At 45.8% G+C, this 24,665-nt stretch overlaps 1 protein-coding gene across 10 annotated transcripts in view; it reads right to left on the bottom strand.

The window, feature by feature from the left end:
* Positions 1–16,566, bottom strand: part of MCF2L (MCF.2 cell line derived transforming sequence like) — a 331,118-nt gene extending 314,552 nt beyond the window's left edge. For 4 of the 10 annotated variants that reach the window (XM_077158723.1, XM_077158708.1, XM_077158709.1 and 1 more), the window contains exons 1-2: positions 14,420–14,548; positions 7,310–7,479 (exon numbers count right to left, since the gene is read on the bottom strand). In XM_077158723.1, the coding sequence (XP_077014838.1) occupies positions 7,310–7,479; positions 14,420–14,469 (220 nt within the window). In that variant the 5' untranslated portion in view covers positions 14,470–14,548. The other 6 variants (XM_077158711.1, XM_077158710.1, XM_077158713.1 and 3 more) reach the window with 6 other exon arrangements.
* Between the last annotated feature and the right edge of the window lie 8,099 nt (positions 16,567–24,665).

Genomic DNA, 24,665 nt, shown 5'->3' with positions numbered 1-24,665 from the left:
CCCCAATTTTTTTTTAATCACCTGGCTGGAAACCTCCACTCACTTCTCCTAAACCTCCTCAAGATCCTCTGTTTCCTGATCTCCAAGGCAATAAAGTATTAGGTTCAGCAACATGAAATGACTGATATTCGAATGTTTTTGACCTACAAGATGGCAACTTCGTGATTCAACCCAACATTGCAGATGTTGTTACATCTATCTCTTTTAGTTTCAACCTAAATCAGGGATTGTATTTTATTTGTTTTTTATCCATAAGTTTTGCCCAGCATTTGTACAGTGTGAGGTATTAAAGGTTTGTTGAAAAAAAATTAAATTAATTAAAGACAGTATTAACCAATCACAATAGATACAACTTTTAGGAAAGGAAACATACAAAGCAATGGTATTCTCAAACTAGAAACACACCCCTCTGCCTTCTAAGAGCCATTCACAGGCACCTGCCACCTGTTGCATCCCCTTTCCACCTTTCTGCAATGAGGTGATTACTCAAGTTTTAAGATGACAGAGGACATTTGAAGAAATTTAACAAAACATACCCAGGCCACACGTGACTCCTCACCTAGTCACCTGTATTTTGAGGCATATTCAACTGATGGTGGAGAAACAGGAAAACAAGCAGATATGAAACGGCTGACCTGTGACTTGGTGGCTGCCAAATAAATGGGCTCCTTCCCACCCTGTCGTGGAGACAAGCAGACAGCTATGTGGAAACCGGGACTAGATTGGAAGCCACACGTCACCTGTCCACTCCAAAGGGGAGAAAGACAGCCAAGGCCCCACAGGGGATCAGGCTCTGGCATTTCGATATAAACACACTGCAAGTGAAATACAGAAAAAGGAACCAAAAAATGGTTTTAAAACTCACCTCATGAAATCGTATTGCGTGCGTATGTGTGTGCACACGCGCAGGTCTGTTAACTCTTCAGGGGCCAGAGCTGCTGTTTTCCTGAAAGGGCAGCACACACCTAGGACGTGATGGTGCTTGGGAAAACACTCCTTCATACCTACCCATGGGGCCTCCTCATAATTGGGAGTCAGTCACGCCCCCACTCGCCTGACTTAGCTCCTCCCTCCCCTGCACTGCCAATGGGTCACATGGCTGAAAGAGCTTCCATCCCATTCTATCAGAGTTGTGCACCCTTCTGCCCCACTCAAGAAATGGGGACCAGCCTGAAGACAAGGCCCAGATCTCACCCACATGCCAGGTGCGTCACAGGCCTCTCTGAGTCTGTCCGGTGTTCAGCCATGTGGATGAACCTCAACTCTGGGACTTCATTGTGTGCCTTCTGTGCCTGCATGGTGGTGCCTTTGTCTGCCGTGATAAAGGGGTGTAGAGGGAGAATGCCTCCCCAAGAGAGAAGGTTAGCCCCCAGAGGAGGCAAGTCAGCCGAGGAATCTGCACCTGCAAGGAGCAGGTGTGAACACTCAGGGCACATTAGGGCACTAAGGGGCTCCAGATGGCTGGCGTGTGGCATGGAAGGGGATGAGTGGTAAGCCATAAGGCTGGAGAAGTGATCAGAACAAATGATGAAAGGCCAAGGGAACTACTGACAGATGTTAAGCAAGTATGAGTCCTGGTAAGATGTTAGGATTGTGGGGAGCAGGGAAGAGGAAGGAAAGAGAGCATTTCAGAAATCAGGAATAGCTTAAACAGAGCATGGATGCAAAAGAATATTCACATGTGTTCAGGGAACTTCAAACAGTTCAGGCAGACAGAAGCCCTGGGGCCCCTACGGCTGGATATGCTGTAGTAAACCAAGTGTACTGAGTCTTCTTGACTTATTCCATAAGCACGATGAACCCACTGAAATATTTTAAGCAAAAGTGGCATCTCATGAGATTTTCATTTCAGAAGACTTTTATGATCGTGGTGAAGATGGACTGAAGGCAGAGATCTATGGCTTAAGGAAACTGTAACGAGGAGGTTGTTCCATTGTCCAGACAAAGATGACAGGTGTCTGAACTAGGACACACCCCTGGGGAAGAAATGTCTTCCAAAGACCACGATGTCAGCAAATCCGTGCTCCTTTCTACCTTCAAACCCAGCATGAACGGCAGGAAGACGCATTTACCTGTAGTGGAGTCAGTTCACAACAGGTTACAGGCCCCGAAAGAAATGAGGAGCCCCAGGCAAGGTCACAGGAAACTTCCAAGAGGTGCCCGGTGCACAGAGCGTTCAGTGAGAGGATAGGCTGTCCCCTATCTGATCATGAAACAGTTAAATGGGGAGGTAACTGAAACAATTTGGTAAAATATATTATTTTGGTAGTAGGCTGAAATGAAGAATGTTGAAGAAAAGCCAAAAGCAAACAGACGAGTTTATAGTCTGCACCAAAGGACTCGGACAATAGGCTTATCAGTGTTTATCCAGCACTTTCCAAGTCATCATGTGACCTTCTCGAAGACAAGTTTCTATTGACTCAAGATTTTGCAGTTGGACTGGATGGCTGTTAGTCCCTTGCAACACTGTGGAGAGCAAAGATGGTCTGCGGAGGGGAAATTGGCTTATATATATATTAGTTTTTAAAAGTAACTAATACTATCTTTTAAAAATTAAGTCCTGACACAAACAGATTTCATTACCTCAAAGGATCTTTATCACACCATGTACATTAGAAGCTGGGCTAGAAAATTAAAAACGAACCTACGGGTAATTGTGAGGAGAAGAAGTGTGGCTGAGAAAATTGAGCCTCCCTTCTGACAGGATAAGGGCACCGTGGTTTTCTTTCAGAAAATCTGATAACCACAGACCATTCTCTCTCTCTACAGGGAGACAAGGAAAATCAACAGCAAGAAAATTGGAAGAGCTTTTCCACTTGGAACTTCTGAGCAGAGAACTGACAGTCTACTTTCCTTTCTTTTTTGGGGGTTGGGGGGTCTCCAGCATGGCAGGCGAGAACTCTGCCTGCTGAGCCACCATGGCCCTGACAGTCTGCTTTTAAAGTAGGATTCTGAGGCTTAAAGAAAGATACTGTTCTAGTTTGCTAGCTGCCGGAATGCAATATACCAGAAACGGAATGGCTTTTAAAAAAGGGGAATTTAATAAGTTGCTAGTTTACAGTTCTAAGGCCGAGAAAATGTCCCAATTAAAACAAGCCTATAGAAATGTCCAATCTAAGGCATCCATGGAAAGATACCTTGGTTCAAGAAGGCTGATGAAGTTCAGGGTTTCTCTCTCATGTGGAAGGGCACATGGCAAACACAGTCAGAGTTTCTCTCTCATCTGGAAAGGCACATGGTGAACACGGTCAGGGTTCCTCTCTCATCTGGAAGGGCACATGGCGAACATGACATCATCTGCTAGCTTCTTCTCCTGGCTTCCTGTTTCATGAAGCTCCCCGGGAGGCATTTTCCTTCTTCATCTCCAAAGGTCACTGGCTGGTGGACTCTGCTTCTCATGGCTTTGTCAGTCTGCTTTGCTGTCTCTGAATCTCTTCATTCTCCAAAATGTTTCCTCTTTTATAGGACTTCAGAAACTCATCAAGACCCACCCGAATGGGTGGAGACAAGTCATCACCTAATCCAGTTGAACAACCACTCTCGATTACATCACATCTCCAGGGAGATGATCTAATTACAGTTTCAAACATACAATGCTGAATAGGGATTAGAAAAAATAGCTGCCTTTACAAAATGGGATTAGGATTAAAACATGACTTTTCTAGGGAACATACATCCTTTCAAACCAGCACAGCTACATAAAGGAGCTTTCTTGGTAAAGCTGCCCTCTAAATCCTTAGGGATTCATGGAAAAATCAGAAATGTTCTACAAATTAGGAGATTAAGAGAAAATTAGATGGTGATATTATTAATAGCTAAACTTTATTGAATGATTGGTCTAAGTCAGCCACCAAGCTGGTACTTTACATTTATTAAATCCTTAGAGCAGTTCTTGCAGCAGTGCCACCGTTGCCCATACTTCAGAGATGGGGAAACAGAGGCACAGAGAGGTTACTAACTTGTCTGAGCACCCATGGCTACTAAGTGGCAAAACCAGAATTTGAAGCCAGGCATACTGGCTCTAGAGTCTTGTGTGGTTTTGTTTTTGTTTTGCATGGGCAGGCACCGGGAATTGAACCAGGTCTCCAGCATGGCAGACGAGAACTCTGCCTGCTGAGCCATCGTGACCCTAGAGTCTTGCATTTTTAATCACCACCATAGTGGATCCTGTTTTCTTCAGCCCAGGAGAAGTAGTTAAATTAAGAAATGATTCAAACGCTCCTTTTATCTACGGTATGGACAGATGAGTAAAAAATATAGATTAAAAATAAAAAAAATAATAGGAGGAACAAATGTTAAAATAAATTGAGTAGATTGAAATACTAGCAATCAATGAAAGGGAGTGGTAAGGGATATAGGAAAAAAGGGGGAATAAAGGTTAAAATAAATTGGGTAGATGGAAATACTAGTGGTCAATGAGACGGAGGGGTAAGGGGTATGGGGTGTATGAGTTTTTTTTCCTTTTTATTTCTTTTTCTGGAGTGATGAAAATGTTCTAAGAACCGATCATGGTGACAAATATACAACTATGTGATGATATTGTGAGCTACTGATTATACACAAGTATGGAATGCTCATATGTTAAGAATGTTCATTTTTTTATTGTTTGGTTTGGTCAATAGAGGTTTTTTTTAAATGTACAGCCATAAAAATTTTTTTTTTAATTTTAAAAATGAAATGATTCAGAATAATTTAGTTAGTATTAGAGGTTATACTTAAAATTAGGATTAAGAGTCACCCCCAGAGAACCTCTTTTTTTGCTCAGATGTGATCTCTCTCTAAGGCAAGTGAACTCATTGCCCTCCCCCCACTACATGGGACAGGACTCCCAGGAGTGTAACTCTCCCTGGCAACGTGGGACAGGAATCCCGTGATGAGTTGGAATCAAAGGATTAAGAAAATCTTCTTGCCCAAAAGAGGGAAGAGAGAAATGAGAAAAAAATAAAGCGCGTCAGTGGCTGAGAGATTTCAAACAGTCGAGAGGTTATCCTGGAGGTTATTCTTACGCATTACATGGTGTACTGGAATGGCTGGAGGGAAGTACCTGAAACCATGGAGCTGCGTTCCAGTAGCCTTGATTCTTGAAGATGATTATATAATGATATAGCTTTTACAGTGTATGGACAAGGTATGGACAGATAAGTAAAATAAATGGATAAAAAACAATCAAATAATGGGGGGACAAAGGTTAGAATAAATTGGATAGATGGAAATATTAGTGGTCAGGGACAGGGAGAGGTAAGAGGTATGGTATGTATGAGTTTTTTCTTTTTATTTCTTTTTCTGGAGTGATGCAAATATTCAAAAAAATGATCATGGTGATGAATACACAACGAGGTGATGATACTGTGAGCCATTAATTATACACCATGTATGGAATGTTTGTATGTTAATGTTTGCATGTTTGTATGAGTTTTCTCCATAAAAATATTTTTTAAAAAGCCAAAAAACAAAATATAGGTTAAACTAAATTAGCAGTCTTCAAACATGATACACATTAGATTCACACAGTTGCTTAAGAAAAGCAAACCAATGCTGGGTGTCCTGGCTAGTTCCAGGTGGCTGATTTGCAGTCAGGTCGAGCACTGTAGGACTAAGTAATCTCCTAGCCATAAACGTTAATGAAAAATAGGTACTCACATCCCTTTTATTTATAGATTCCTTTTCATTACATGCCCCTTTGCATTTCCCTTCTGTAGCGCAGGGGAAGGACAGGTGGTCCTGTAACTGAACGGGGTGCAGGATTTTCCTAGCGACCTCTCCTCCTTTTGTTCTCATGTCACGTCTCATTACTCATTTGGTTTCTCAAATATACAAATACCAGGTCACATGAGGAAGTGTGACCTGGATAATAAATAAGAATATTTGATCCCTGGAAAGACAGTGCTTGTCACAAGGGGGAAGGGTCGCTTAGAAGTTTATACTTCAGTCTCTTGTTCACAGTCTTCCCAGGAGAAAGGCAAAAACCAAGTTCCTAAACCTGCAAAACTGGAAGGAGGTGTTGGTTGGGATGACCACCCCAAACTGCAGTCACTCGCTCAGCCAAGTCCAACTAGCCAACCCACCTTTACACGTGCGCGAGCCCTTAAGCTAAGCTGTGGCTCTGAACCATGGGAGCTAAAAGGCACCTATAAGACAACCATTGTCACCATTTCAAATAGTTATCAACAGATGCAGACACACAAATGCTGAGTTCCAAAAATGGGTGCAATTATGATTCCTACCAAAAAACGCATGGGCTAGGACAGAAATTATGGGGGCAACCCTTAACTTGGTAGCATATGAAATTTAAACTGGATGGCTGTGCTCAGACTTTTATACATAAATCCTTAGAATTATGCTTTTACCCAACTAGTTTTGATGGTGCAGCTCAAGAACCTCGACTGCTAGCTCAGATTAAGGTAGAGAAAAGCTCCAGACTTAGGACATTAAGAAATGATTATGAAAATCCTTACTTACGTGAGTCTCTAACTTTTTCGCTTTGAAACCCTAACTCAATCCAAGGCTGGGCGCTAATGATTGCGAGCTGCAGTGCCAGGCCAGCTCACTAACGATCAGATGCGCACTTTCGCTGGAACATTTAAGCGCACGTGCTCACTTTATGGAGTGAAAACTACTTCCGGAGTCCATTTGGGAAAGAATGGAAACAAATAATTAAATGCAGGCAAAACTAAGGCTTGGGGAAGCAGTGAGTTTCTTACATCAGGAAGCACATGGAGAACTTTCAGTCTGGCTGAGGAGCAGAGAGAAAAAGCATTACAACGACCTGGACTAAAAGATCAGAATAAGCTTTTAAAACTGACTCAAGCCTGGAAGCGTCTGGGGGCTCTGTTAATTCTGTTTCTCCAGGCATGGCCCTCTGACTTGGTAACCAGCAAAAGCTTCCGTGCCATCCTTAAAAAGACGATATGCCAAAGTCAATCAATAGCTCTTTTACTTTGTTAATAAGTGATCCAAACCCTACTACTAGTTCCTTTTAAGGTGTACTATACTTTAGTAAAAGTCAAAAATAACATTTCTCTTTGTATCTAACAAGGAGCCAACCTTATTTTAAAACATTCATTTAAATAACCAACAGAAAGCCAAGGACTCGATTATGTTGAGGCAAATTTTCTCAGCGGAGAACCTGGGCAGATAAAAGCTACATTAATTCAGTCACCATCCCAGATTGTAACCTAGAAAGCCAGGTATTCAACTATTCTTTGAGACCTAAAACAAGCCAATCTCCTAAAAGAACAAAGACTCTGGAGTCTGATCAGTGGTAAGATCTTCAGGATCAAAGCAAGGTTTGAAAAGCCAGGGCCATTACCTGTCAGTGTGACGGTCACCTCTTGTGTATCTTGAACAAGCCTGATGACATCGGATACATCAATTTGATGATCAGTTTCTTCCTTTTTGGCCTCATTGCATTGTTGTGCTGAAGGACAATTGTTTCCAGTTTTCTTGCACAGGATAAATCTCCAACAGTCAAACATGAGTCTATAGTGTAAAAAATAAATTTTAAAAGAAAACTGAGACACTCACTGCAAAAAGACAGGCATAACTGTTGCCTCAGTGAACAAAGCCAAAATAACTAACTATACCGTTTTGCAGTATTTATTCTGAAATGGATAGTATCTTTAAAATTAAATTCAGCCTTCTCCAACAAATTTCCTCTGTATCAATGTTCAGTTAAACAAGCAACCTCCCTTTATAATATTGAAATATAATCAAGGGTTCCATAGCAAAACATATTATTTACTTCTGTTGTTTCAAGAAGAAAAAGAAAGAAAGAAAAATAAAAACCTAGATTTTTCTCCTTGACATTTAGGCTCTTGTTTCAAGGATATAAAAGTCCCTGGGTTCTTTTGGTTTCAATATCAAGTCTAATTCTCCAAGCTGGCAAACTTTCAGAACGAATGCTGATTGTTTATTCAGATTACTTTAAAACACTTTTAAATCCTCTAAGCAAAGAATGGAATTCAGAGTTCCAGAACAAACACTGAAATATTATTCCTCCAATGAAAATCCAGCAAAGAAACTTAAATGAACTTTTTTGGGGAAGCAATCTTGAATTTAAAGAGAAAACTATAACTATATTTCAAACAGAAGCCATCTGCAATCCTTTGCTAGGCAAACACTTCTCCCTAATTTGGTAATTACTACAAATACCTTTCTGTACTTAGTCTTCTAACATATTTATGGTTCATTATTACTTCTACCTGTTGACTTAATAACTGGCATAGCGCCTTTTAAAACAATTAAGATGTAAATAATGTAACAAATAAATATGTGGCTCAGCAACAAAAATATCACCTTTCCATTTCATTTTTAAAATGTTGTCCTATCCATTCAGCTTTATTTTTGTCCCTACTTCAAACTACACTGTACCAGTAAATCCTTAACCACCCAGGGAAGAGGCCACTGTGCCTTACAGTAAACTGTCCACCTGCTCAAAGATCCTTAACCGCTTTTAAAGCTCTGTTCCAGCTGTTCTAGCAGACTTCAGGCTTCAGGGTCTCCTCTTTCTCACATCTAACCCTTTCTTTCTTTTCAGATAAAACTTCTCACGGTCTCTTGGGTCAGGCCCTGCCAGTTCCTTCTCCCAGTGCCTCCCCTCACCCACAACAGCACTCGAAGCAGCCCCCAGCCTTATCCCACCCGATGCTTCTCAAGTCCAATTGCACATTGGAACCCAAGGGGGGCTTAGTAAGAACATGATGCCCGGGGCCCAGCCTAGAGAGGGGTTCTACTGTACCCCAAGATTGAGTACCACTGCATTGAACCATGCTGATCTATTCAAGGAAAGGAGCCAATACAGGACTGGATACTATCTTATTGCCCAATACATAGTTTAGTTCAAGAACAACTTGTGGGTGCCACTAACTCCACGACCTCTTTCTTAATTAGAAGAGACGGTATTTTCTCCCATCTCCTTCATCTTCCTTTTTAAACACGCAATCTTGATTAGTCTTTTATTGCCTCTTCCACAAATCAACTAACCCTTTGATTTTATTAATACTGCTATTGGCCAATAATCTATTACCCATATATCTCCTTTATGTCAGTGTTCCATGTGTGCCTTTTTGGATTCTTACAACTTTTTCCTAAACCATCTTGTATGGCACCATTCTGAGGAATATTCAAAATAAAGATAAGAAGAAAAAAGGTCAGCACTGTCACACCAACCCCATCCACTGGTCACATAGACACCGAAGACCCAAGTAGCCATGTTTTTGTGACTTGACCCTGGTATTCGCTTTATCATCCCATCCAAATCAGGCCACGGGGGTCCTCTAGAAGGGACACAGACTTTAGGATATAATCATATCTGGATCTGCAGATTTATTTCTTGATTTTTTAAATCTAATTTTAACATTAGAAAATAGGAAGAACAATTCCCTGGTTTTAAAAAAACAAAAAACCCACACACCTTCTTTCGCCATATTTTTCTTCTAAATTCTACCTGGAGAATTTCAAATACAAGCAGGCAGATGGTGATCTTAAATCTCTAAAAGGAAAAAGGCTCAGTGTACCCTTTTGCTTTTGTTGCCGCGGGCTGTGATTGTCGTGCACGCACAATTGTACACGAGGCCCTAAGCAGTCACAGGCGCTGCAGAGGCTCTACATTCGTCCTGAATCTCTTCCCATTTTCCTCAAACAACCCCAAGGATGTCCCTGCTGCTTCTTTCCTCTGCGAGGCAAGATTCTGGGAGTATTAGTATTCCCTCAATTCCAAAACGTGTTTGAGATCCAAAGTTTGCTTCAATGAGGCAAAGCTTAAGAAAAAGTACCGGCCGCGCCGTTCACACAGGCCTGGCCTACGGTGGGCGAGGCCCCGCTTCAGCAGAGAGTCCCGGAGCCGCCTCTCCCCGCCCTGATGGGCCCACCTGGCAGGAGCCAGAGAACTCTTGGGTTTTATGGGGGGACAAGAGGTCCCTCGGACGTCTGGGGAGAGGCTCCTTCTCTCTCACCAGATTTTACTTGTCCGGTTGCCTTGGGCAACAGCCTTCCAAGTGGCTAAGGATGTCAAGGTTAAAAAAACAACAACAGCAGCACACAATCACACACAAACACAAAAACCCTTGAAATATTTAGTCGGACAAAGACACACAGGCATAGGACCAGGATTTGTTTCTCTAAAGATGAACATTTCTGAGAGTTAAGAAAAAAAGGCTTTTTTACAGCTTAAATGTTATGCCAAGAGTATAGAAGAGAAATCCAAATATTAAGCCCAAATGGACTGTTCTTAATTTCACTTGAAAACTCTCAGTATTAGCATGACCATAATCATGAAAAAGACGTTGATACCCTTTGGGTTTTCTGCTTTCTACTGAAATAATTACCCAAGAAGAGTGCCCCGATAAGCTAGCTGGCAGCTGTTCCAGAAGCTGTGAGCAGACCTCATCTTGCTGGTGTTTGTGGGTGCAGGGTTTGGCCAGGTGGCTCGCACACAACCACGCTTTAGGCCTGCTGGACTTGCGAACACAAGTCATGAGGTAGCTAGAACTTGGCTCAGTACCATGGAAGATCGAAGCCAAAGCAGCTCCACTGATTTCACACATTTACTCAGTCAACATTTATTAAATAGCTCCTTTGCCCTGGTTGCCGAGGTCACAAATAGCAAAACAGTTCTAGGGAGTGGAGGGTTCGAAAAAAAGTTAGGACACAAAAGAATACATTCGGCGACTGACCTATGCAAAGGGCGCTGTGACAATGCCCAGGGGGACAGCAAACTCTGTCTGGGGGAAGGGAGACAACCGGGCTCACCCCCCCCCCCCGCTGCCCCCTACCCCATGGTGAGTCCGTCCAGAGTCAGAAGAAGAGGAGGAGTCAGCCAAGGGGGCAGAGGAGAGGGAGAGAGGCAAGGGGACAGCAAAGGCAAAGAGGCAAGACACCAAATGGTGTGTACAGACCCAAAAGCAGGCAGCGAGAGAAATTAGCCTGGAGAGACAGACAAGGTGAGAGCTCAGAGCTGAAAGGGAGCCACTGACAGGCCCTAAGGAGACTCTCAGAAGGTAAAACTTGACTCTGGCAGATCATTCTGGAAGAAGTGAGATGCCTTGAAAGGGGAGAAGACTGCAGGCAGGAGATCTCAAGAGGTTGTATGACAGTCAGGGTAAGAGATGGGCACCTGAAGCAGACCAGTGGAAGTGCAGACAGATAGGCAAGAGAGGGCCAAGAAGTGTTTAGAAGACAAGAACAGGTCTTGTTGATTCAGTGGCTGGGTGAGAGAGAGGATATGATTTAAGGTTTCTGATCTGAATAACTGGGGGAAAAGTGACATCAGCAACCTAAATAGAAAATGAATGAGAAGAGGTCAGTTTCGAGGGAGAAGCTGGCTGGAGCTGTGGTCTGGGGGTGAAACCACTGGAGAATGAGAGGATGCAGGGAGCATGTGTGAGAGAGTGGGGCAGAAGACAAGGATATCGAAGGGATGGCTGGAGGTCCAACAACCCTCCCAGAAGGCAGAGAACCTAGCAAGAAGGCATTAGGAGGGCCCGAGCCAGCTGAGACCTGCATTAAGGGAGAAGAATGTTCTGGGAAGGAGAAAGACCCACCACATGAAATGCAGCCTGAAGGAGGACAGGGTTGAGGTCATCAGGCGATCAGGAGGAAACTGTGGCAGGAGTAGTTTCGACAAGATGAGGGACCAGGCTGCTTTCTCTGTGCTTTTAAGACACATCAGGCAAGCTCTTCCTTAAGGCATAGAACAGAAGGCGATTGTGCCCGGAGTCCTGCCCTCCTCTCTCTACCTGCTGCTTTAACCGAAGGGGAAAAGGAAGCAGGTCATGTTGACAGCCATTTCTACCACTCACTCCCGTCTCGTGCCAACAAAAGCAGGGCCTGTCCTGGACAGGAGCCAGTATTCTTTTACATTCAGCCTTTTCTATAACCGTAATTCTGAATGAAGAGATGGAAAAGTGAAAATAAAGACTACCATGCAGAACATGCTAAGTAATTGCCAGCTGGTACTCTGATCAGCGATCAACATGTGATCAACTATCAATGAATTGGATTTATTTGGATTTTTTTATTTCAATCTGGACATTTAAACAACGTTTTTCCTTGGGCCAAACAGCATCCAACAGTGGGTTAAATCCAAAGTTTCACCGGATAAATCCATAACCTGCCCATGGTTACCTTCAGATGCCACTTGAGCCATTTCATCATCCCGTCTGTTTAAGAACTAATCCTTTAACAGGGCTCAGAAGTAATTATGGGACGTTCTAAGACAGTGGGAGTTGGGTTTCCGGTAAATTTCACAGACGTGATTAGCGGAGCCTTGAGGCATGACTGAGTCCCTTCTCAGGAGGGGCTCCTGACCTCTAAGTCACTTTCTCTGATATCCGAAAGTGTCCTGGTAACCACAGAGTACCTGGTGTCCTATCTTGGGCTGAAAGTTCTGTCAGTTTCACTTTAAGAAACATGAAGAAACACCATAATGTAGCTTTCCCAAAGGGAAGAGTATTATAAACAGGTTACACAGGCCTGCCGCCCACAAAGACTTCTGCTAGAGGCTCAACAGTTTCCCAAGAGAGCACCATCTTGCTACCTTTTCCTGTTGGCCACTCACCCAGAGAGCCAGCGCCAGGAACTCCTGGTTCAGTGTCTCTAGTACAACTCCACAGACTATTGCCTTCCATAAGGCAGGCTCTCACCCCCCAGAGGGATTCTTTCTACAAGTGTTTTGAGGTCCCCTGAAGGATCCCTCGCTCCCATCCTCGACTGATCTCTGCGCAGGAGAAGAGTAACTGGGAAAAGATGTCAAAACCTGGTGCACACAGAAACCACCTGGGCTGCCCATTTAAGATGGCAGTCCCTGGGCCCCACCTCGGTGAGATACTGGAGGTCTGTGGTGGTGCACAAACCTGTTTTAACTATTTTACCAAGTAGCCTAAGAGATTTTGACACCGTTAAATCCAGACCTCCTATTCTGACAATCACTATTAAAAAGGAATCTGCATGTGCTAATTTAGTTCAGCATCTCTCACTTGTCAAATAAGAATTTTTAAAGAATGAGATTATACAAGAGCCATTGATTGACGCTTAGGATGGATTGTATTGTGTGTAAATAAAATTGTTAAAAAAAAGATTTAAAAAGATCTTGTCAGATAATATAAAGAGTGAAATGGTGTGAACTTAAGAGAAATGAGTTACATAGGCCATTAATTTTCTGATATTTTTACTATTACAATTCTAACTACCTCCCCAGGAGCCCCTTAAAAATAACTCCAAATGAATTAAATTGGTGGCAAAATGCTGTCTAAGTCCAGTGTATTTGCCCCACCACATATACACTCCAGTATCCTTTATTTCGATTCCAAGTTTGTCCCCCCACCCCCACCATTTTACAGAAGGTAATTAAATAACTTTAAAGGTAAGGGACTTTTCTTTTTGAAGTGATCATAATGACAACCCTGAGTTATAAAGGTGCTGACTTTTCCCAAGATAAATGTTGCGATTTTAGTTCAAACTTTCATTAATAGGAGCCTGAACTACAGGAAGGGGCTATCTCAACCACAAAGTTCATCTTAGACCAGCCAGATATGGGAGAAGTTAAACAGAAACCTTAGCAGTCAAAAAGGGATAAGAGGGATGGAAATTGCAGAGAAACACTGGGTTTCAAGTTACATAAAATCCTTTCATCTTCGAAGTGCTCTCTCTTCACTACACTTTGCAAATGCAAAAATATTTATAAACTAAATTCACCTCCTACCTTCTCATTCCCCTCTCTTCCTAACCTCTCTTACAGAGTGTCTCTGTAAGAAAATTAAGCCTATACTACTCTCAAAACATTGTTTTAAAAGTCACCATATAAATTAGGGAATATTTAACACAAAGAGGTTTGCAGTTCAACTTAGGCGATTTCTGAAGTCCACCGTCTTATAACACACACCACTTCATGCTTTACAACAATCATTCACATAAACCACATTTTCACTGGGCTGGGAGGCAGCCAGGGGAGGTATTATCACCATTTCACATAGACCCAAACTGAGCTTCAGACAGCTCAGCAGGGCTTCTCAACCGTGGCTGCACTTCGGAGCCACCAGGAGAACCTAGAAGGCACAGAGCCCACCCCACCCCACCAAATCAGGACCCCTGAGGGTGGGCCCCACAGGAGCCGCTCCGTGCTCACACACGGCCCTGCAACCCCCTCTCCCTATCTAGTCACATTCTGCTAACTCACCACCGAGAGGCAACTCCTCACAGCCCGTCCAGGGCTGCAGGGCTGGGTTTTGGCGGCTTCCCAGCCAGCTGGCAGGTGCCAGGAGAGCCGCTGTGCTGGAAGGCGACCGGAGGGGAGAACTCAGGAAGGGTGCCCCACTGATGAACACAAGGTCTAAAGTCCAGCTTTGGGACAGTCATTCCACCGGGACATGCATATGAGAAAACTCTCTGCCCACAGCAACTGCTTCCTGGCCCCAGTACCTACCTGGCCAAGGGAAACCGACCTGGCCAAGCGCAGACCTCTGGCCTGACCATGGGGGGTGGGGGGAGACTCCCAGGACTCAGCCCACAGCCAACAGCTCCCCAGGCGGGCACTGCTATTTTTATGGCCTCAGCCCTGCCCCTCCCTCCACGGCCACACATCCTGCTGCCCTCCCACGGGCCATCCCCTGCACATCCTGCCTCTCCATTACAGCTTCACGTTAACCCGTTCACCTGCCCGGGGTTCTGGGTGCCCAGCAGCGAGCTCAGATGCCCCTGGATGTGGACTCTGGCTATGGATTAAGAAGTCTGCTCTATATTACCAGGAAAAAGTCACCTCCACAGTCCTCAGAGCCCCCCACCTCGCCCTTCAGTTTATGTTTAAGGCTCTCAGGCCGCATATTTCAGAGCCATTGGCTGGTTCGGTCAGCAACCCAAGAAAGACCAACGGCCACAAAATATGCTTAAAAAAGAGCTTGCGGTAGTAAAAGCCTTCAGAGTTGAAGGAGGAAAATGGCATTCTTATTTCCAAAAAGGAAAAAGAAGTCTTCTTTTCGCTTGCCCTTTCGAAAAGCAAAGTAGTCCAGGCAGTCTCCCTGCGGGGAGAAAGTTGGGAGGATGCGCGCCGGGCTCCGGGGCGCCGCTGACTGGGGCCGCCGGGGAGTTTTAAAAGAGGCGGGAGGCGCGGCCACCGCGGGCCCGTCGCAACGCCGCTGACCTGTCCCCGGCCACCCGCGAGCCGAGCCTGGGCCGGGCGCTGGAGCCACAGGGGGTCGGGGTGGAACTCTGGGGAGCTGCCAACCCCAGGGTGTCCCCCGCCCCATTCCCTTCGGTGACAATGGAGAAGAGAAGCCTTTGTGAACGTGGGCGCGCGCGTCCCCTCCTCCCCTCCCGGCTCGCGCTAGTCGGGTCGCCTCCCCCCGCGACCCCGCCGAGGCCGGAGTTCAAACGCAGGTTCCCAACGGCCGGAGGGGACAGCGGCCGCGTCGGCGGGGGGGCGCCGCCCCGAAACCCCAGGGCAAGTCCGGCCGGCAGGCTGCCGTCCCCTCCGGCCCCCCACCCCCACCCCGCGAGGCCGAGCAGGCGCGGGGAGCCGGCCGGGGGCGCCGGGCGCAGGTGGACACGCGTCCCCACGCGTCCCCACCCGGAGCCGGTAGCCCGCGCGGAGCCGGCAGCCGGGCCATCCCCCGCGGCTGCCCTGTCCCTCGCCCCCCTCGCGCTCCCCCTTCCCCCTCCCGCCCCGGCCGCCCACGCGCCTCCCGCAGACAACAAAGCGCGCCCGCCCCGCGCGGTCCGCACAGACCTGGCCGGGCCGGGAGCCGCGCCGCGCCCCCTCCGCCCGGACGCGCTCGGCAGGTGCCCGCCGCGTGGGGCCACCCGGCCGCCGCCCGCCGCGTCCTGGCGCCGCCTCCTCCCGCCACCTCGCGGCCGGCGCTGCAGGGGCCAGCGGGGGTGTCCGCGCCGCCACTTCTGCGCCGAGCCTCGCGCGGGCCCCTCGGCGGAGAGCGACAAGGAGGGGCCTGGGCCGGGCTGGGTGGGAGAGACGAGAAGAGGGGCCGCCCCCTTGGGAGCTCTGCCGCCCCAGCCTATTTTACCTCCACCTCTCCCCGACACACACACGCACACGCACACGCACACACACACACACACACCCTGGAAAGTTGGGAGACCCTGGCGAACCCAGTTGGTTGAAAGTGCAGCTGCAATGACACCTCGATTGCAGCCAAGCCTGGGGTGAGATGCTGAGCCAGAAACGGCGATTTCCCAGAGCCCCAGATCGCACTCTTGGTCCTAAACGGAGTGGTTCAAGAGGACTCGGAAACCTGGCTCCGTTACACACTCCGTTACACACTCTGTTACACACGCTGACGTCTCTGGGCTCATCTGTGCAACGGAGGTGATTCCAACCGTGCCTCCCTCGAGGTGTTGGTTGCAGAGGACAAACAAAAAGGAAAGTTCCTGGTAAACTATAAAGCATTCCAAAATGGAAACCCATGTTAGAACTCCTCTCCACCCTTCCCACAACTCTTTCCTCTGACCTGTTGCTTCCTAAGAGAGAACTGCTGTAGGGTGGGACGCAGGCTCGGCAGCCAGGCCCCTAGGTCGGCAACCCAGCTCTGACACAGGCAAATTACTTATAAACCTTTTGGTTCTTCAGTGTCCTTCTCTGTACGATAGGACTAAGAATAGCACTTGCTTGTAGTGTTGTTTTAAGGATTAATGTGTTACTATATGCAAAGAGCTTTGGAAAGTACTTGCATAGATGATCAATAAATACATGTCACAAATGGAAAAGATCAGAGCAGCTTTGTGTGGTTCTGCAATTTTTCAAAAAGTTAAGGCTTCTGATTTTCAAATCCTAGAGTAAGAAACAGGTAAAAACTCTCTCAACTTTTCAGTGTGTATTTAGATGAAGAAAACTGGTTTGCAATTGTCATGAAAAATAGACAAAGGGGCCAGTGTGCCACAGGATGAGCTTGCTCTGGTACCTAACTTTGCTACACATGTTCTTTGCAAGAAAACGAAGACAGCTTCCACCATTTAATTCTTGTTTCTTTTAAGGTTCAGGAGAAATAGAAGTTAATTGATTGAGAACTAACACAATTGAAGAGGTATAAAAATAATAAAAACATCCAAATCCTTCATCCGAATGTAAAGTTTCTTTTCGTTGGGGCATTAAGCTGTCTCCATTTAGTGGGTAAAAGTGGAAACCCATTTGAAAAAAACAAAATAGAATAGTAGCAAGAGGAAAAATAAATATAAACCAACAAAGCAACTGCAACTACAGGGTATATACTTTACCCACGCTGAGGTGTCACAGCGATGCTGAAAATGGACTCTGGGACCACAGAGGGGACTTGCAGATAAACACTAAGAAGAGGCAGAGTGCTTGGAAAATTATGTCACTGTAGAACTTTCGTCCTAGTTCTTGCTAGAGGAAGAGGGCACATGCACACGGTAGGATGGAGCCTTGTTCATGAAAGTACATTCCCTGGATGAGGCATCAGCATCCACTGGGACATTGTTAGAAATGCAGAGTCTTGGGCCTCACCCCAGACATTCTGCACCAGAGTCTGCCTTTTAACATGATGCCCTGGTGATCCGGATGCCCACTAGAGTTGGAAAGCTCTGCACTAGAGGTCTGAATCTCTTGTTGCACTAAGAGTTTCTGCATCCCTGGGCAAGTCCAGCTCTCAGTCCTGCAAAGACAGGTACTGGTCTTATTAGTCCAAGGCAGTGGATTCTTTTGCCCGATGCACTCAAATGGCCAATTCCTGAGACACTGGGTTTCAAAGAGAGGAAAAAGTATATTACTAGACATAGCAGGAGATCAGATGGCCTATCAGTCTAGAATCTGTCTCCCCGAACTGCAGTAATTCTGATAGTTTTATAGAATTGAAACATGGGCAGGTTTTAGGATAATGAGCACAGTGGCCCCAGATGATGTGATTAGGGGTGATCTAATTATTGAGCATGCTCAGATTGATTCCATGCTTAGTCACAGAACCTATGTAAGACCATGGCGGGATGAGGTCTAGGTGACTCGTAGGTTAACATCTAAACTACTGCGCATGTCAGGTGAGCCCACTTTGGTTAGATCCAGTCTCGGTTATCAAGATTACCTTGGACTTGGAATGGGTTAGTTCTGGGCTGACCCAGGACCCTTCATTAATAAACATTAGGGGCTGTCTTTAGTGATTACAAGACTCTAAGTTGAAAAACTGGATAACTGGGTGCAAATGAAGGTTAGTCACAAGGTTTTTATGCTCACAGGGGCAGAAGATAAAGATATACAATCAGTATCAGAAATAGGGCAGCTGGATCATAATTTAGATTCAGGTATTTCCCTCTGTCTATTCCAATAAGTGAGGAAGCAAAAAGAAATACCTATATAATGATTCAGTAATCAAAATCATCCCTTAAATCCTAATTTCCCGGTTACACTGGGAGGCAGTGGGGAGTGACAGTGAGAGCAGGGTTTCATGGGGAGACAGTCACCTGCAGGAGGGGTCTCCCTGAGGACAGGGGGAGGGGTGAGCTCAGGGAAAAAGGGGAGGGGTAATTTGAGGACTACAGAAATTCCACCAAAGGGGAACCCCTTCAATCCAATAAAGTTTTCTTCACAGAGCTAGCCAAGGAGACAAGTATTACTTATCACTAGAAGTGCTCCCCCAAATGTCAAGGGTCAGAGCCAAAACAGGTTTCTCTTCTCAGAGGTGCCCACCATTAGAAAGGTCAAAATGGTGTTCTTTACCTGTTTTTTTTAAGACTAATACCCAGTTTCTATTACAGCATCGAAGATCCTCTAATTAACACAGCTTCTCTCAGGCTATATTAAATATCATGTAATTGGGCAATAAAAATCCAAGCAGAGGCAACCCCTCTGAAACCTGCCCTGGGAGGGATTCTTGCCAGGATGTACAAACAGATAGCATCACTGATGCAGAAAATGAGGGGAAATGGCCAGTGATCCCTGCTGTGACTCTTTCAGGCACAAATCCCCCAGGCCAGCATGGAGACACCAAACTCAAATGTATTTTGCCATAATGTGAGGATTTCCACATAACGTCCTGAGTGATGCATCACAATTACATATAATGTGGACTGGCAAAAAGCTGGCATGCAGCTCACAGGCAAGCAAACAAACAAATAAAAGAAACTGAGAACATCTCTTCTTCTCCATGAAAGCTTTCTGCTTTGGGACATAGCAACCAATACAGTAAAAATACAGAGGCCAAAACCCTAAGATTTCTCTGCTGTTCAGAAAATGTTAAGGGTTACTACTTTAAGGCTAATTCAAACGTTGAGGTAATTCAAGAGGAAATGAATTCACCCAACTGCAAAAGCCCCATTTCAGCTTATCACACATTTCCTAGGCAGCACCCCGCTGGTATCTGGCTTGTTATGGCCGGACCAGCCCTTTGTGCCCTGATACTGCTTTCACAGCTACAGAAGCCCCTGGTGAAACACAAGGAAATTACCATCACAAACAGATTTCTATTAAGTGCATTGCTAGGTGCAGAAATCTAAAGACTAATGCGCACCAGGGTATCATTTGCTTACAAATAAATGGATCCGCTGCAAGAAGCAAAATTGCAGCAGGGTAAAGTAGGGATTAGCTATATATCCTGCCATTACTTCATATTCAGAGCTCATGTGTCATGACTTGGAACATGCATGTTCCAGGCCCTGCCTGCAGGACTCTAGCTCTGCCCCAGAGATGGAAATTGCAGTTAGCCTACTATAGATTAAGCATAAATCTTAAAAAATCTTATAGCAAGCACCTGGAAAATTGTGAGAATAAAACATCTGTGATTTCTAATTGTTGGAATTCTATAAAGGCATCTCCAGATGGTTACCATGTCCCATAAGAAGTTTCAGAAGGTTTACCTCTCTTCTAAATTTTGCCCATTTCTCTGACTGTGCTTGAAATGTTACCATTATAAATTAAATCTTCTGTGTAAAAGCCATTGCTCTCTCAAAGAAGTCTATGTTGTATAAAAAATAGTAATTCCTAATCTCTCAAAGGATAATACCTTGGTTGGTATCCTCATAATGACAAAGGAAGAGGGTGACAGGAGCTTGATAAGAGGGAGGTGGGAGAGCAAGGACAAGTGAGGAGGTGCTAGTTTGGGAATTTAGGAGACTGGACATAAGAAGGTGAATGGACTTTTCTACAAGGAGGACATTATAAACATAGTGGAGAATCTTCCAGTGATTTCCTTTATCCTATTTCAGACTTTCAAGGTGGCACAAGAATGAGAACATGAGAGCAACATAAAGAGAAGTTAATCATCCTTGTGATAACTTTAATTCTGCTTCTCCGTTGCATTAAAACCCCTCCTTCCAATCACTCCTATGGAATTATGAGGGGCTCCCTAGGATTAGCTGATGGAAGAGATAATAACTTCTGGTTCATATAGATGTCAATTTGATATATTGGGGCAAGACAGAAATGGACAACTGCTGTACCATATCTCTTTCAGGGATAGCCCTGAATGATGGTGATTTGAGGAAATCCTCCAACTGGTCAGAACTTTGAGTAGTTGGCCTGGTCTTCAACTTGTTATTAGAGCAGTGGCCTGAAATAAGAAAATACATGAACTTCTGAGCTGCAGCAAGTGGCTTGGCTGGTTTGTCAAAGGCCTGGATGGAGTAAGACTGGAAGATGTGTGACAGAGCCCTGGCAAAGAGGCACGTGGGTAAGTCTATCAGAATGAGTACAAAGTATGTGGAACTTCATGTGTTACATCAGCGTTCACCAGATAACATCACTGCAGGAGAGACTGAACAGTTGGGTGGATAGGATGACCTGTCCATTGCATGTCTTTGGCCACCCCAATGTTTATACAATGGGCCAAATAATGGACTAACCATGGTGGCATGTAGACAATGTCTGGACCCAATAACAAATACTCCACCTCCCCAAGGCTGATGTTACTAATGCCGATACTAACTATATGACCTATTAGAAGAGTTCAATGTTGAGCCCTTGATATGATACAATTTAATGGGACCGAAAAGACTTTTGATAGCAAAGTGATTACATTGACTCATCTACCTTGGAGAGAGCAGTGATTTGTCCTTGCTGAGACTGAAACATATTTGGGATATTAGTTTGCCTTCCTTCCCTGCAGTGCTTTGTCCAGGACTACTCTCTAAGAGCTCACAGAGTGTCTGATTTATCATCGTGGGATCCCACATGGCATTGCTTTGAGCCAAATGGAGGAGTGACAATAAGCATGTGAGCACGCTTATTGGATCCATTGGTCCTACTATACCACATCACCCAGAAGCTGCCTCCCTAATGGAAGGTTGAAATGGCCTCTTACTAGCACATGTAAGATGCCTGCTTGTGGATAATATCTTGTGGAGTTAGGCTGACGTCCTTGAAGATACAGCATATAGTTTGAATCACTGGCAAGTTATATGATGCTGTGTCCCTAAAAGTTAGAATATCCTTGTACGAAAGCCAAAGGATGGAACCAGAATCAGGTAGTGGCCTCATCACCAGCACGCCCAGTGACCACCTTGGGACTTTGGTGCATCCTGTCCTCACAATGTTAGGCTCTGTTAGATTGAAGAACTTGGTTTCCAGCGGTGGGGGTAGCACTTTTACCAGGAGATACAGAAAAGACTCCAGTGAACCTAAAATTATGGAGAAACGATGGTGCAATAGTGGTTCAGTGGCAGAGTTCTCAACTGCCATGCCAGGGACCCGGGTTCGATTCCTGGTGCCTACCCATGCAAAAAAAAAAAAAAGAAAAAATTATGGATAAAGCATGGTCATTTGTTTCCTTCTGCTGGTGGATCAGCAGAGAAGAAAAGGCTTTTCTCTATTGGCTCTGGTTACTGCTGCATAAGGGGAAGGGAGAAGTATGCCTGGACTCAAGTGCTCACCTGGGCACTGCCTGGTGCTTCTGTGCCTGGCAAAAGCCAAAAAAAAAAAAAAAAAAGAGCAATTAAAACAATTGCCTGACTCAGGCAAAATAACCAGGGACTCGTATTCCTTAGGAATGAAGGTCTGGATTTTCCCACTGGGAAATCCACCTAGTCCAGCAGAAGTGACAGCCAAGGTGGTGAACAAGGGAAATAGTGAATTTTAGTGGTGGCCTCAGGACCAACTGCAGCAGAAGGGACTACAGCCCATTACACTTCCTCTCCACCTGTAAGGTTTTTTGGTTTATATGTTTTTGCTTTTTAAAGAAATTGTGACAGGCCAGCTTCTTGAAGAATCCGTGATGGGGTGGAGTGGACTAAACAGACAGCGTAAGTGCCTCCAGGTAGCTCAAGGGCTGGCTTGCAGCAGACATGTCAGTGTCCCACCCACGTCCCTGTGCCCTCGCCATGTTAGAACACGCCTGCCGATTGCCTACACTCTTTTGCCTGCAGGTGTCACCCGGGAACTGGGGGTGCCGTGCACTGGAGATGCGGAGGTCGTAGCAGGAAAATGGCCAATGGAAGCTGGGGACTTGAAATTGTTGTGATGCAAGTTATGATAGCATTAAGATGAAAAACTTCGGGTTTCCTGGCAGGTCTCCTTGTTACACCTTCACCCCCCACAGGTTTTGAGGGCACCCACGTCGCTGGGCTCCACCCCTTGAGAAGGAGCACTGGTGCCCCCAGACCGGGGTGCTCTCGCTGAGCTTTGCCCTTTGTGGAGGCTCTTTGCTCTCAGATGCTCTTCTCCACTGTAAGAGAGAAGTCGGCGAGTGTCTCCCTCATGATGCTTGGGGGTGACCTTGGATTGTCTCAGATGCTGTCCCTGCCACACCATGTCCACAGTAGGGAGGGGACAAACTGTGACCCGAAGCGTCGTAAAGGCACTGTCTCCGCTAGAGCCCTGAGGCGCCTCCGAGGAGCCATCCTCCAGAAGGGCGAGGCTGTCCACCTGTCCCGAGGGCTTCGGAGGACCAAGATGGAGGCAGGGGTGGGGAAGTGTCCTCAGCCCCACCTGCAGCCTCTCCCAGTGGCTCCACCCCAGCCTCAACCCTGACAGCAGCCAACGTGCCTCCTTCGCCTGCTCCTCCTGAACTAAGGCAGACCCTCAAGGTTTTGGGTTGAATTGCTTCAGTGCTGACTAGCTCTTGTCCCACTGGTTCCAGCCTTGCTTCAGCTCCACGCTGGAAGCACAGAGTCTGCTGCGCGTGAGCCCTCGAGGGGATCGGGTCTCCCCTTCCCACTGAGCGGTCACAAACACGACAGAGAGATCTCAATTTCCTCCAACTCACAGTGTGCCCGGAAAGTGCCACCGGGCATGGGCATCTCCAAGTCCAAAGGCAGTGCCTTGCACCAGTCCCTGCAACTTGACTCCTCTGTGTTACTTTGATTTCCCCCCAGTAGGCAAATTGGGATTGGCATTGTTTTCAAGTTATTACTTATTCAAATGCCTATGCCCCTTCAATTAGAAGCATCTTAGTTTGATTACAGCCAGCGAACTTTCAGGACAATAAGCATATATAAAACATTAATATTGGTTTTAGTAAAACTGTTTTGTGACAACGTATACATTGAACAGACGGTATGTCACCTACTAAGATACGAAGCGTGCTGCAGTCACGTCACACCCCCACACTCCCCATCCAACCCAAGAACAAGAGTGCTGTCATTGAAAGAAGCCCGCTGTGCTTCTTTCCTGTCACAGGCCCTGCCCAGAAGCACTTGTATATTGCAAAACAATGTATTCGTTTTGCCCGTTTTTCAGTTTTCTAAAAGTGATCCGAAACTGTGTGTAGTCTTATGTAAACTGCTTTTCTCATTCGATACAACTTTTCTAAGATTCAGCCAGTTCTCCCCCAGGTTGCTTTTGACAGCTCTTCACTCATCCACAGCCAGGATGCAGGTTGCTAGGCAACTCGAGGGGAGTCTCGGGTTCACAAGTCGACAATTCTTTTTCTTTCCATAGGTTTCTCGGGGGCTATCTTTGTTGTGAGCTCCACCATGTACTGAAGATATGTTTGTTGTAATTTACCCAGCATGTAGTCATATGGTGGGGGGAGAGCCTTTCAGAATCTCAAGTCCTCCAGCCGGACTTCGCTTTTGGAGCCTGCCACTTCGGGACCGCCCCTGGCACTGCATTCCCTGTGAGCATATGGCCTGTTTCTAGAAGCAGATGGCCAGTGTGTGTCTGCTGATTTGGCCCACCACCGGCCCCCTGGCAGCTGTCCCATGTCCCAAGAATTCCAACTCAGCAGGTGAGAACGGGTAAGGGCCCCGAACCATTTCAAGCACCTTCATTCACGCATTCAGTAGAACATTTGCTGAGTCCTTCATAAGTTCCAAGCCCTGTGCCAGACCCTGGAGATTCAGCAGTAGGCAATTTAGACAAAGGCCCTGCCTGCAGGAGGCTTACGTTTGAGTGAAAAAGACAGGAAATATACAACTCACAATTGCACCCTATAAAGTCAAGTTATGATTAGTGCTATGGATAAAAATAAAGCAGGGTATGGCGAGAGAGAGGGATGAGGGTGTGATCAATTTCATCAAATGCAGCTGAATCAGACCAAGGGGAAGTGGTCAGTGAGCCCACCAGGAGCCATTTCACTGGTGCCGTGGCAACAAGCCCTCTCTGGGTGGGATGAGAAGAGGATGGTATGTAAGGAAACAGGGACTGCAAACATAGACGTGTTTTTGGAGGATTTTGGCAAAAAACAAATGGAGATCTGAGAACTATGTCAAAGCTGAAAGGAAATGGGATCAAGTGAGTTTTTTTTTTAAGTGGGCTATTTTCTCTGCCAGTGGGGATAATT

This window comes from Tamandua tetradactyla, chromosome 4 (assembly GCF_023851605.1).
Source record: "Tamandua tetradactyla isolate mTamTet1 chromosome 4, mTamTet1.pri, whole genome shotgun sequence".
Taxonomy (NCBI): Eukaryota; Metazoa; Chordata; class Mammalia; order Pilosa; family Myrmecophagidae; genus Tamandua; species Tamandua tetradactyla.
This window is presented reverse-complemented; position numbering and strand designations above follow the sequence as displayed.